The 13,993-nt window shown below is 46.4% G+C and overlaps 1 protein-coding gene across 1 annotated transcript; it reads left to right on the top strand.

Annotated features, from left to right (window-relative positions):
• The first annotated feature begins 1,025 nt into the window (after positions 1-1,025).
• Positions 1,026-6,365, top strand: MAGEB1 (MAGE family member B1). The gene is made up of 2 exons (XM_070783878.1): positions 1,026-1,104; positions 4,848-6,365. The coding sequence occupies exon 2, from the start codon at positions 4,906-4,908 to the stop codon at positions 5,917-5,919; it is 1,014 nt and encodes a 337-aa protein (XP_070639979.1). The 5' UTR covers positions 1,026-1,104; positions 4,848-4,905; the 3' UTR covers positions 5,920-6,365.
• The last annotated feature ends 7,628 nt before the right edge of the window (positions 6,366-13,993 follow it).

Below are 13,993 nucleotides of genomic sequence, written 5' to 3'. Positions count from 1 at the left end.
AGACAATCACCGCTGAATATAGTGGTCATCCAAAGACTAAGAAGAGGAATGTTAGATCAGTAGAAGGCAGAGACCCAGGTTGTAGTAGATGTAGATTGTTGAGCAAAAGGAATCCGAAAGGACTAGAGTTGCATCCCCACTGTCTGTTCTCAGAGGCCCTGATGGACTACGATCACATGAGGATCACACTGACTTCCCACTTGGAATTCTCAGGAGACTAGGACCTTGATGTAAGACAAGCAGCTTCATAAAGCAGAGAGTGGAGTTACAGGATTCGTCATGAGTCAATGTGAGGACCTGAAAGTGAATGCATGGTAGCACACACTATAAAAGGAGGCCCTGGAAAATCGCTGATGCTGTGGTCCCCAGGAAGCACTGGGCACAGATGTCAGGTTGATTTCAGTCTGGAAAGTCTCAGCGAGGTGAGTCATTTGTCTAATAGGATCAGCCTGTTTCGCAGAGGGACAGACCTGAATCCAAGGAGGACCTCACATGCGATGCTGAGTGTTAGACAGGACCCCTGGAGAGGGAGCCAAACAGATTTCTGTAAATTCTTAGCCCTGAGAGACCCAGAAGAGCTACTTCTGAGTGGTCCCCTCATTCAACCTGTGTGATCTTAGGAGGACAGGGCCTCCTCTAGCAGAATCAGACCCCAGATCTGCAGAGGGGGGCATCTTGACCATAACCGGACTTAAGGTGAGGACCATCAGTGCTAGTGAGAGGGTCTCTCCCCCTACGAGGGAGGCTCACAGAGTGGCGCCCCCTCCTGACAAGCAGAGATGCTCAGAGCAGCACCCTGACTCCCGACACTAGGGACTTGGGAAGGCGAGAGCTTCGTTTGGGAGCTGGAGGACTCGGGTTCATAGAAGGAGGTGTCCTGGGCTCTGATACACTGCACAAGGAGGACCCAGGGACGGATGAATATTGAGCTACCGGGTTTCCGTAGCGCTCCGCCCCTGCCCCCTGCCCCTGTCCCGCCCCTAGGAGACCCCACGTATGAACGTATGCAAGGCCCCTCTTTTCCGCTTCCAAGGCGAGGAGCACGACTGGTAGCTGCAGCGTCTGTTCAGCGGAGATTGTGTACTGGACTCGTCCGGAGCCAAGGTGAGGACCTGAATGTAGCTGAAGTGAATTTTCCAACCCCTCCCTGTAAGAAAAGTGACCCAACTGCATCCCACCCCTGCAATCTGCAGTGTAACATGGCCTGTCCCGAGTTGCGGGCCGAGGAGCCATCTTGTTGCCACGTGGAGGGTCGGTGGCGGCTCGGGCGGCTTTGTTGAAAGAGGATGGACTCTTTATGCGTTGGAAGTGGTATTTGCCCTCAACAGGTGAAAAGATGGGGCTTTCAGTGCTCACAGGGCTATCTCCTTCCAAAGTGGTGGCTGCACAGAAGCCATTCCTGCCACCAATGCTGCAGTGCCGCGCAGTAGTGGCCCCCAATCTTTTTGGCACCGGGGTACCAGTTTCTTGGAAGACAGTTTTTGCATGGGGTGGGGTGCAGTGTGGGATGGGGTGTGATTCAGTGGACAAAGGAGGGTGGGGTGGCATGAGGGTAGGGTAGGGTAGGCTAAAGGGATGGTTTCAGGATGCTTCAAGCACATTACATTGTTTACTTTATTTCTGTTATTATTACATCCCCTCCTGCTCAGCTCATTGGGCATTAGAATGGGAAGGTTTGGACCCCTACCATAGGGGTCCAAATTACCATAGAGTAATTCAGGCTGAGAGAACCCGTCATTTTTGCATGGTGTGCGGGGGCTGGCGGGCGTTGTGGATAAGGGACGTTCAGGTAGAGAAAGGCCTTTATATAAAAGGATATGGACCTAGAGGGTATTATGTATGTTAAGTGAAATGAGTCAGAAAAAACGAAATACTGTATGATTTCACTTCTGTGAGGAATCTGTAACACAGAAACAATTGTAGAAGCAAGAGAGAAAAAACAGGTGGTTGATGGGGGTTAGGGTTAGGGGTGTGGGGGAGAAGAGAAATAGGTGAGAAAGGTTAAGATGTAACTACCAGTTACATAATAAAAAGCAATGGGTGTGAAAGGTAAATAAATAAAGACATAGAATGATAGATAAGGTAACCCCATTAGGCATAGGGAGGAGTCTCAGCCTTAGAAGGAGTCAAGCTAGGACCTTCAGTGCTAGTCAGCAGGCTGGCATCCAAGCGGATTGCTGCACTAAGGAGCAGCCCCACTCTCAGATCTGGGCATCCCCAAACAAGGTAGCTGGATATGGAGCCCCCAGCATCTCCTCTAGCCACTCAGGGAGGTGAGAGCTTTGCTCTGGGGCATGCAGACTCGGGTCAGCAGAGGGAAGACCCCAAACCCTACCCAAACTGGAGGCCAGAATCCTGAGTGAGGACTGAGGGAGCCCCTGACTCCAGAACTGGGGCAGGGGGTGGGGGTCGAGAGTGCTGCCCTTTTGGTTAGCAGCATAGCCCCAAATCATTTTTGGTGGAATGTGGCTCACTCGGTCAGCTTGGGTCCGGGAAAGGTGAAGACCTTTCACAGGGTTTTGGGCTCAGGTCTTCAGAAGGCAGAGTCCCAGGAAGGATGTGGAGTCGAGGGGAAGATCCATACATGGTAGAGAGAGCCACATCTGATGCCGCCTCAGCTGTCAGCCCCAGGGGTCCCAGGGAAGAGCTGGCCAGTTCTGGTGCCCCTGACTTCTGCCTGTGGGGTCTGAGGGAGATGAGGGCCTTGGTTTCAGGTCTGCTTGCCCGGGTCAGCAGAAAACGAGGAGTTCTAGGCCATGACAGATGTTGAGGCACCAATTCTATGTGAGGAAGGAGACAACTGACTCCCCCAGAACAGAGGAGCCCACACAGAGTGCCACCTCTGCCGTCACCCTGGGAAGCCGGGTTAGAGCTCTCAGGCAGAGACGCCCTCTCATTTTCTCCAAGGATGGTTTCAGGGACATTAGGGTTTGAGTCTGATGGGTGAAGCCTCATTCAACATAGGGAGGAAGCCCAGTTTCTAAAAGGAGTCACAGTGGTAACACTGAATGAACATGCGAGAACCCCACCCAGAAGGAAGTGAACCATATAGTCGCATCACTCCTCTCAGACCTGGGAGACCCAGGCATGGGGACCAGATGACCCCCACTTGCTTCTGCTCAGAGCCTCGCAGGGAGGTGAGGAACCTCGTTGATGGGGGTATGGGTTCAGGTCCGCCACTGGAGCATTTGCAGCTAGTACCAGGAGCCCAGAAGAGGACCTAAGAATTGAGGGACCATCCAGCTACCCCACGACAACAGAGGGCAGTGCAAAATCTCTTCCTGACTGTCCGCATGAGGAGTCCACACACAGCTGTAGCTAGAGATCGGGAAAATGTCACTGCTTTCTAGTGGGTCTCAGGGAGATGGGGGCCTTAGTAGGAGGAGAGAGATCTCAAGTCCAGACAGAGATTTCCTGGTCTTGCCAGGAGTCACAGAGTCACGGTAAGGACCCAGAGAGATGACTTAGATGAGCACCTACCCAAAGCAGTGGGGGCCTGCAAAGTCCCAGTCCCTGTCTGCCCTGGGGCACCTCAGGCAGAGATTGCCAGATGTCACTCCTCACTTTCAGCCCCAGGAACTCAGGGAGATGTGGGCCTTGATCTGAGGCCAGAAAACTCAGGGTGGACTAAGGGAGGAACATAAATCACATCCAAGTGAGGACGAAAGGGGCCAGTGATGACAGAACAGTGAAGTCCCACAGAGTCCAGCCCCTGCTGCCATCCCAGGGAGGTCAGGGACAGGGGTGACTAGAGGTGGCTCACACTTTATTTCACCTTGGGAACCTCAGTGTGCTCAGGTCAGCAGAGGGAGAATTTCTAACATTTGCTAGGACTCACAGAGAAGATGCTGAGGACTGTGGGAAACTCCCAGAATTCCTCGCACTGTCACTCCTTGGTGCCCCCAGGCATACATGGCAGGCAGAAGTGTGCCTCACTCACAGCTAACAGGGAAGTGAGCGTCTTAGTCTAATGAGTCAGCAGAAGAAGGAGTCTTAGACTCTCCCCTGAGTAAAATTTGGGGACCTTGCATGAGTAGCACCCATTACAGGGCCTCAATCTCCTGCTGCAGCTCTTCAGGCCCCAGAGACCGTGGGCGGTAGGGCCAGGTAAGGCCACCCTGGCTTTCCCCATTCGATCTTAGGGAGCTGTTGGCCTTGCTGTGAGGAAAGGTCCTCAAGCCAGGAGAGAAAGGAGCCCCCAGATCCTCCCAGGAGTCAAAGTGGGGACTGCAAATGAGGACTGAAGGTAGCACGCTCCCCCTTGCAGCTAATCAAACGAACACTAGAGTCTTGCCTGATCCTCCGCTGAGGCCCCTCATTTCTTTGTGTCATTTCTAAGGGAGATGAGGTTCTTCACCTGAAGGGGCAGCACCAGAGGCAGGAGGGAAGGGCCCACACCCTTGGTGTTGACAAGATGAGGACCCTGAATGGTGGAGAACTGAGTTCAGGACAGAGCAGGCCCCCAGAACTGCCAGTGCCTTCCACCCCTACAGTGTCCACGACTTGGTTCCTTCTCATGGGTCCCAGGGAGCTTAGAGGCATCACCTTTCAAGCGGCACATGGCAGGGGTCCCGGCCCCACTAAGAGCTGATGTGACAGTTGTGTGTGTGAACGAAGGGACCCAGAGAGGGCCCCACTCCCAGGATCTTCTGTCACTGGAGGCAGCCACAGGCAGGCTGTGGCCTGAGGCTGGCTCGCTCTCACTTCTTACACAGGGTTCTCAGGGGATAGGCTGACCAAGAACAAGAGGCCAGTGGTTCCTGTAGTAGGGCTCTCAAGGAAACAGGCAGAACAGCCTTATTCCCTCCATGCTGAAGGAGCTCATCCACTCATCTTCCCTTCTCCAGGTTCCAGCATTACCTACTTTCCTGCCTGCTCCCCTGCCCGCTGTGCCTGCTGATAGTCATGCCTCGGGGGCAGAAGAGCAAGCGCCGTGCACGTGAGAAACGCCGCCAGGCACGCATGGAGACCAAGGATCTCGGGAATGCTCAGGCTGCTGCCACCCCCACCCCTACTTCTGGGAGTACGCCCCCAGGCTCCCCCCCTGCCGGTGCGGGCCAGAAGCCTCAGGGAGCTGCAGCCACTAGCTCTCTTGTTGCAGGGGCTTCACGCCCAAGATCTAAAGCACGTGGCAGGCGCCAAGTTAAGGAACGTAAAAATTCTTCCCAGGCCTCAACCTCTGCCATGATTGCTCCTCTAGGTCTTCTGGCCAAGAAGGCAGGAATGTTGATTCACTTCATGCTACAGAAGTTTAAGCTGAAACAGCCCATTAAGAAGATAGATATGCTGAAGATTGTCCACAAAGCGTTCAAGGCACAGTTCCCTGAAATCCTCAAGAAAGCCACTGATCGCATAGAGCTGGTGTTTGGCCTTGAATTGAAGGAAATCAAGCCGAATGGTTACTCCTATACCCTTGTCAGCAAGGAGCGCCTCGCCAAAGATGGGGTGCTGGGCAGTACCTTGGAGGTGCTGAAGAATGGGCTTCTGATGCCTCTGCTGGGTGTGATCTTCCTGAATGGCAATTGTGCCTCTGAGGCAGAGGTCTGGGACTTCCTGAATGCTCTGGGCATCTATGATGGAAAGATGCACATAATCTTTGGGGAGCCCAGGAAGTTCATCACTGAAGAGTTGGTGCAGGAGAAGTACCTGGTGTATCGTCAGATTCCTGACAGTGATCCCCTGAGCTATGAGTTCCTGTGGGGCCCAAGAGCCCATGCTGAAACCAGCAAGATGAAGGTGCTGGAGTTTGTGGCCAAGATCAATAGTACCGTCCCCAGTGCTTTCCCGTTCCATTATGAGGAGGCTTTGAGAGAAGAGGAAGAGAGAGCCAAAGCCAAATCTGCAAGCAAGGCTCGTGGTGCTGCCAAGGCCACTGCCCACTCCACGGTCCCACTCAGCGATCCATCTAGCCCCCAATGAGGTCTCAGGCAGCTTCTTCACTTTGACCAATACTGCCAACCTTTTTAGTAGTGAGAGGATAAAGTGTGGCTGGAAAGGTCATAATATACATCTTTTTTGTGCTCCTGTTTTACCCTGTTACCTTTCAAATGTTTGTTTTCCTATAATGTTTGTTTAGATTCAGAATCCAAGTTTACGAATGAAACGGATCACAGTTTTGTTGTTGTCTGTCAGATCTAAGAGTAAGAGTTTGTAGTGTAATTCAAAAAATCCTTGCATCAACAAGATAACATAGCTTTGGAATAGGAATTTTCTTGGAAATGTGAAAGAATGCTGTGGTTTTAAAACAGATGAAAATGAAGTAAGCTGTAGTCAAGTTTTGATTTATGTTATTCACCTTTGTCTCTCTCTCTATAACATTCAGTAGTACCCTTAGCAATACACTTAGATGTTGTTAGCGTATTCAATAATGCCAATAAAAATAAACAATAAGAATACATTCCTTGCTTGGTGGCTCCTTTATTCCCATCTTTACTTGAGCATCTGCTCTTCAGAAGGTTCTGTGCTGGTGGGGTGATGCAAAGATAAAGGACCCTGTACCTGCCTGTAGATGTCTTGTGTATATGAGCAGTGATTCCATAAGGAAGGTGGTGTGATGATCTAAGACAAGTGACAAAAATCAGGGAGGATGCTGGGGAGGGAGTTGGGATGAGAGCAGTGAGGTATAAATTCTCTCAGCCTTTATTCTCTTAAACCAAAACTTTGAGCTTTGGTATTTTGGCCAAGGTCAATGGTAACATCCCCAGTGCCTTCCCACCCGATTATGAAAAGGCTCTGAGAGAGGATGACGAGAGAGCCCGAGCTGCAGTCAGGGTTTATAGTCCTGCCAAGGCCAGTGTGTGCTCCAAAGTCACGTCTAGCAGTCCCTCCAGCCCCTAGTCAGGTCTGAGGCAACTATTTGACTGTGTTCGACCAACACTCCCAACCTTTTAAGTTGTGAGAGGCTAAGGTGGGGCTGGAAAGCTAATCATAATATACATCTTCGTTGTCTTCCTGTTCCTTCCTGGGAGGTCATTTTAAGTTGGCTGCGTGGTGGGCTGGATGAACCTGTGATAATGGTGAGCCCGGCCCAGATCCCCAGATGGTGGGCCTCAGATTTGGGAGGCTGAGACTGAAATGAGAAGCTTCCCTGAACAGTTACCCTGAGATTGTTAGTCAACCAGAGGGAATCGCCACCTGGGGGAAAGAACAGAAGGTGTCGAGTGCTCCTGCCCCAGTGCAGGTGAACACGGTCCACAAACCAGATGTTTGATGCATATTACTCTCTCCTTTGTGATGGGATGTTGAGACATCACCGTACTGGCACTCTGGGCCCTGAACGGAAGAAGCCCCAGCACACTCCAAACATGAGGGTATCTCGAGTGTAATCTAGTAGACCTCCTGAGCGGGGCTAGATTTTAGTGGTGGTGAAATACATGAAAATCGGGGTGTTTTGTCGGGAGGGCTTTGGGAGGTAGGGGAATTACTGGTCCTTGACACAAATTCTATAAGGTTTTGCATTGCATCCTGGTAAAACACTTGCCTCTAAATTCAATAACATGTTCTCAGATAGAGAAAATTTACTTAGGATTACTTGTTTAGTTGCTAAGTTGTGTCTGACTCTCTGTCACCCCATGGTCTGTAGTCCACCAGGCTCCTGTGTCCATGGAACTTTCCAGGCAAGAATCCTAGAGTGGGTTGCCATTTCCTTCTCCAGGGGATCTTCACAACCCAGGGATTGAACCCGCATCTCCTGCTTGGCAGCTGGATTCTTTACCACTGAGCCACCCGGGGAAGCCCAATGATTACTTGCTAAGCAGCAGTTTGATTGACTCAGCTTTCTTTGTTTAGAAGACTGCATAGTCTCTAGCTTCTGCTGGATAAAGAACAATTTCCATAGATGAGGGTAGTTTCTTATGCAACGAAAATAATCATCATCATAACTACCAGGCATGAAATACCTAAACATTGCCAGCCGCAGTGCGACGTGGTTTATATGTTCCATATGTCCCGATACTTCTGTAAGACAAGGCTTATCAAACTCCCTTAGGACACAACTTGCAGTATTCTCAAGGCTGATAAAGTGACAGAACTGAGTGTAGAGTCTGGTCTGAATTGCTCTAGAGTCCATACTGTTTCAGTCCTCCCAGTCTGAGGCTGACTTTGTGTCTATTCATTTCTCTTCACACTGCTCCATGGTGTCTCTCAGGCAATAGGAAAGAAGAACTTGTAGCCAGAGTACTAAAAGCAGCCTGAAGGTGAAAATGAGAATGAAACCCCATTTAGGGGTTGTCTGGGGCCTTGTTTCCCTGGGATCCTTCCATCCCTCACCCCAGGGATCTTGGAGAACTGACCACCTGGGTCACAGCACGGGTGTCCAGTCCCAGTCTGTTCCCAGTGACAGCGCCCTTCCCTGGGTCTTCCCTGATGAGCCCTGTGCCCTTGTCTCCAGACTGGAACCTGACTTCCAGCCAGCTGTTCTCTGAATCTCCTCTGGACGGTGGCCTCTGCTCGCAGAGGAACGGACCAGTCAGATGCCCCACCCTGCCTGACTCAGAGCATCCCAACTCTCCGCAGGTTCCTCACCCAAAACACCAGGACCACAGCTGCCCTTTCCCCATGAGGGGTCACTTCCGGCAGGGAGGTTCAGACACTTCCTCATCCCCACTGGCTGCCCCCACCACGTTCTTGGTGTTTTCCAATCTGCTGGTGACTAGGGTCTGATTTAGCACAGAAACTACTGGTGTTGGGCTTCCCCAGTGGCTCAGCTGAAAGTGCATCTATTATTACATCACTATTTTTTTTTTAGACCCAGGTGGCTCAGATAGTAAAGAATCCACCTGCAATGCAGGAGACCCTGGTTCGATCCCTGGGTTGGGAAGATTCCCTGGAGAAGGAAATGGCAACCCACTGCAGTATTCTTGCCTGGAGAATTCCATGGACAGAGGAGCCGGGCGTGATCCAGTCCATAGGGTCATAAAGAGTCAGACACAAGTGAGCAACTAACTCTAACATTTACTAGTGGTGTGATCCTGGGTAACATCCTTAACCCCTTTGTGCCTCTTACCTGTAAAATTTCCATGAATGATACCTAACTACAAAATATTTTGAGAATTGCATGTAAGGTAGTCAGTGTAGTGCCCATGAATTCATAAACATTTTATATATGTGTTAACTATTATTTTATTATCAAAGCATTCCATTGAGATTTCATTTTGCATGTTGAAGAATTAATTGACATTTAATACAGCAAGAATGTGGGCCCTATAGATAACCTTAACACTTAAAATGTAGAAATAATAACCTTCTGAGAGGGAATTTGTCACATTGGTAGTGCCTAAAGCACTATAGGATGATTAATATTAATTAAGTCAATAAAAAGTGTTAATGTTTAAATATTAGCCATGGTTATCAGAAAACTTTATTAGCCTTAACACTTCATTCCCCATTTGTATAGGATGTGCTCAAATGCTCAGTCGTGTCTAACTCTGCAACCCCATGAGTTGTAGCCCTCCAGGCTCCTCTGTCTATGGGATTCCCCAGGCAAGAATATTGGAGTGGAGTGCCATTTCCTCCTCCAGGAGATCTTCCTGACCCAGGGATCAAACAAACCCATGTCTCTAATGTCTCCTGCACTGACAGGTGGATTCTTTACCACTGGTGCCACCTGAGAAGCACCTTGTATAGGATAAATGAGGTAATTAAACAGATTTTATTTTGTGTCATTAGTAAATAACTAAGCTGTGATGGACTGAGGAACTCAGCTTTGACTACATCTTGGACTAAGTGAAATTTAAGGATTGTTTGGTATCGAAAAGTGAAAGTCACTCAGTTGTGCCCCACTCTTTGTGACCCCGTGGACTATACAGTCCATGGAATTCTCCAGGCCAGAATACTGGAATGGGTAGCCTTTCCCTTCTCCAGTGGATCTTCCCAACCCAGGGATTGAGCCCAGGTCTCCCACACTGCAGGTGAATTCTTTACCAGCTGAGCTACAAGGGAAGCCCAAGAACACTGGAGTGGGTAGCCTATCCCTTCTCCAGCAGATCTTCCCAACCCAGGAATCGAACTGGGGTCTCCTGCATTGTGGGCAGATTCTTTACCAACTAAGCTATCAGGGAAGCCCTTGGTATCAAAAGATACCTCTTAATATAATTTTTATAAATTTGAGAAGAAAAGAGGTTGTGATGACCTCTTTTGAGAGTAACATGTGGAAGAAGGACTGGAATACATTGGAAATGCTGCATAATCATAGCATTGTTTTCATGTATACTTGATAGTTTTTAAGTGATTTTTAGAAATAGTTTTTAAGTGATTTTTAGAAATAATTATTTATTTACTTTATTTATTTATTTGACTGCACTTCTTAGTTGTAGTATGTGGGATCTAGTTCCCTGATCAGGAATCAAACCCGGGCCCTCTACATTGGGAGCACTGAGTCTTAGCCACTGGACCACCAGAGAAATTCCTTTAAGTGGTTTTTAAACTCAATTTTTTCTAGCTGAAACATTTTATGTGATGATAACTAGCTTCATAACAAATTAAATTTTTATTTATACAAATATTTAGAATTTATGATTAGATGTGTGCACTTGAACCAGATGGACTTACTCTATTTTACATCAATAAATAGTTTTGGAATTTGGTACTTTTGGATATGCATTATCTTTTTTCAAGTACTGGGTTGGCCAAAAATTTCATTCAGGTTTTTCCATAATTGTATAATTATATTGTAACTGTGTGGAAAAACCCAAATGAATATTTTTGGCCAACCCAGTATGATGTATATCTGGCACAGCTTCCTGTTTGACTCTATTGTTGTATATTATGTAAAATGACATTGAGTTTGCTTCCCATTGATTAGAATCAATGACGTAAGTCATAATTATGTCCTGGAATCATATGTATTTCTAGTCTGCCCATATTGTAAGTTAAATAGGCAATGAGAACTAGCCTAGAAAGGTAAATATCCTCTATCATTTCTTTCCACTTGAGAAAGGGCACCCAGAACTCTAAAATCAACTTCATAACCATATACATATAAACAAAATAAGTTGTTTGTAAGTTGGGGTCTCTTGTACTAAGGGGAGATATTAAGATAACCCTTTTTGAAAAATATAGAGAACTAAGGCAAGGATAATTAGAATTTATAACATCACCTCAAGCTATCAAGCCAGACTACAAGAATAGTACACTGTAATGTATATATGTGTTGTGATGCCAATTCCAATTTAAATTAATTGTACATTTTATTGATCTGATGAGTGCATTTGTTAGCTAAAGCCAAAGAAAATGCAGATTTTCTGTTTGACAGTTATGATTGATATACCCCCTAAATTGTTTGGATTTACTGGTTTAATAATTCCACATTTGGGAAACTGTGGGAAGGTCTCTTTTTAGAACACTGATGCATACGAAACTGTTGTGACTATTCTCTCCTTTGTAAAATATTCTACAGCCTTGGCTTCTGCATTAGTCAAGATAAGCTAGATTATGCTGTTGTTCAGTCATTAAGTCATGTCTGACTCTTTGTAACTCCATGGACTGCAGGATGCCAGGCTTCCCTGTCCTTCACTATCTCCTGGAGTTTGCTCAAACTCGTGTCCATTGAGTCAGTGATTCTGTCTAATCATTTTGTCATCTGTTACCCGCTTCTCCTCCTCCTCTCAGTCTTTCCCAGAATCAGGATCTTTTCCAATGAGTTGGCTCTTTGCATTAGGTGTCCAAAGTATTAGAGCTTCAGCTTTTATTGGAGAAGCGAAAGGCAAATCACTTCAGTATTCTTGCCTCAAGAACCTCATGGACAGTATTAAAAGGTTATGTTGGAGTGTCAAATTAGTCCTGAAATCTCAGTGTTTTACCTCAACAAAGCTTTCTTTCCCAACAACACTACATGTTCAGTGGGCATGGGGTAGGGAGGGGCATTTGGAGATTTTCTCTGAGACTTCCCTATTCATTGAAGCAGAGGAGAGTGGCCAGGGAGTCTTTAAAGGGCTTTTCTCTGACTCAGCAAAACCCATCACTTTTCTCCCATTTCATTGGCTAAAGCTAGTCATATATCCTTGGTTAACAAGGGGTCTGAAAATTGTGGCTTTCCATGTGCCTAAGAAGAAAGAGTATAGGATTGGGTTTGGTGAGCGTAGCACTGTCTCTGCTACAGTTTTTAAGACACTGACCTATCCTGGCTCTTCTACCTCTCAATCTATTGTTTTCTCCAACTCCTCAATGGACTTATCCTTTTCCATGTCACCTCTTGGGAAACTAGTGTTCCCCAAGTTACCATATCTAGCCCACTATTTTTTTTCTCCCTACAACTATCCCCAGGTAACTTCCTCTGTTCCTCCAGTTATATGAACTATCTGCTGCTAACTTCCAGATCTATTATCCCAAGTTCTGACCTACCCACAAAGCCTGAAACAGAAATCCAGCTCTGATTGATTCAAGGGTATTTCCAACTCAATGTGAAAAAGTATAAACACATGATTGTTTTCCAAACCTCATTCCTCTTCCTGTTTCCTTTGTCCCAGTTAGTGGCAGCATCATATTTCCAAGTCTAGATTCCTCCCTATCATTCCCACCTTTTAATTTTGTATGCCATTTAGCTAGGCTACGGTGCTCAGTTGTTTAGTCAAGTATCAGTCTAGATATCCACTGTGAAGATCTTTCATAGATGTGACTGATTAATAGTTAAATCTGTAGGCAGATTACCATCCATAGTGACTGGGCCCCATGCAATCAGTTGAGGGCTCCAAGAACAAGAACTGAGTTTCCTGAAGGAATTTATAAAAATTATACATGCATATATATATATATATATATATATATATATACATACACACACACACACACACACACACACGTATAATTGTGTTTATATATAATTGTGTGTATATATATAAATATGTATGTATAATTGACTATACACACACATGTGTGTGTGTCTGTGCATGTGTGTGTATAGTCTATTGGTCTATTTCTTTGGAGAACCCTAACTAATATACTACCATCAGTTCAGTTCAGTCACTCAATCATGTCCGACTTTTTGCAACCCCATGGACTGCAGCATGCCAGGCTTCCCTGTCCATCACCAACTTCTGAAGCCTACTCAAACTCATGTCCATCACATTGGTGATGCCACCCAACCATCTCATCCTCTGTCATCCCCTTCCCCTCCCACCTTCAGTCTTTCCCAGAATCAGGGTCTTTTCAAATGTACCACCATACACAAATGGAAAAGTCCCACCAAATATGCTTCCTAAATATTTCTTCATCCTGTCCATACCTATTGCCAATACTCTTATTTGGAGCTCTTGCCATTTCCATCCTAATTAACTGAGCTAACAACTCTGATATTAACCAGCAACAGTATCTTGAAATTATTCATTATTTTCATGGTAGTCATAGTTTCTTTGTCCCCTCATTTGTTGTTTAGCTTTATGTTTCTCACAGTTATATCCATTCCTTTCTGTTTGCTGCTTCTAATGCCCTTCTTTTCTAAGTGATCAGCCAATATTTTTTTATTTTTTTTATTTTTTTTTTATTTTTTTTTAATTTCAAATTTTAAATTTTATTTTGTTTTTAAACTTTATATAATTGTATTAGTTTTGCCAAATATCAAAATGAATCCATCACAGGTATACATGTGCTCCCCATCCTGAACCCTCCTCCCTCCTCCCTCCCCATACCATCCCTCTGGGTCGTCCCAGTGCACTAGCCCCAAGCATCCAGTATCGTGCATTGAAGCTGGACTGGCATCTCGTTTCATACATGATATTTTACATGTTTCAATGCCATTCTCCCAGATCTCCCCACCCTCTCCCTCTCCCACAGAGTCCATAAGACTGTTCTATACATCAGTGTCTCTTTTGCTGTCTCGTATACAGGGTTATTGTTATCATCTTTCTAAATTCCATATATATGCGTTAGTATACTGTATTGGTGTTTTTCCTTCTGGCTTACTTCACTCTGTATAATAGGCTCCAGTTTCATCCACCTCATTAGAACTGATTCAAATGAATTCTTTTTAATGGCTGAGTAATACTCCATTGTGTATATG

Source organism: Bos indicus, chromosome X (genome assembly GCF_029378745.1).
Source record: "Bos indicus isolate NIAB-ARS_2022 breed Sahiwal x Tharparkar chromosome X, NIAB-ARS_B.indTharparkar_mat_pri_1.0, whole genome shotgun sequence".
In the NCBI taxonomy this organism is placed as follows: domain Eukaryota; kingdom Metazoa; phylum Chordata; class Mammalia; order Artiodactyla; family Bovidae; genus Bos; species Bos indicus.
Note: the sequence above shows the minus strand (reverse complement) of the source record. Positions and strands in the feature narration are given on the sequence as shown.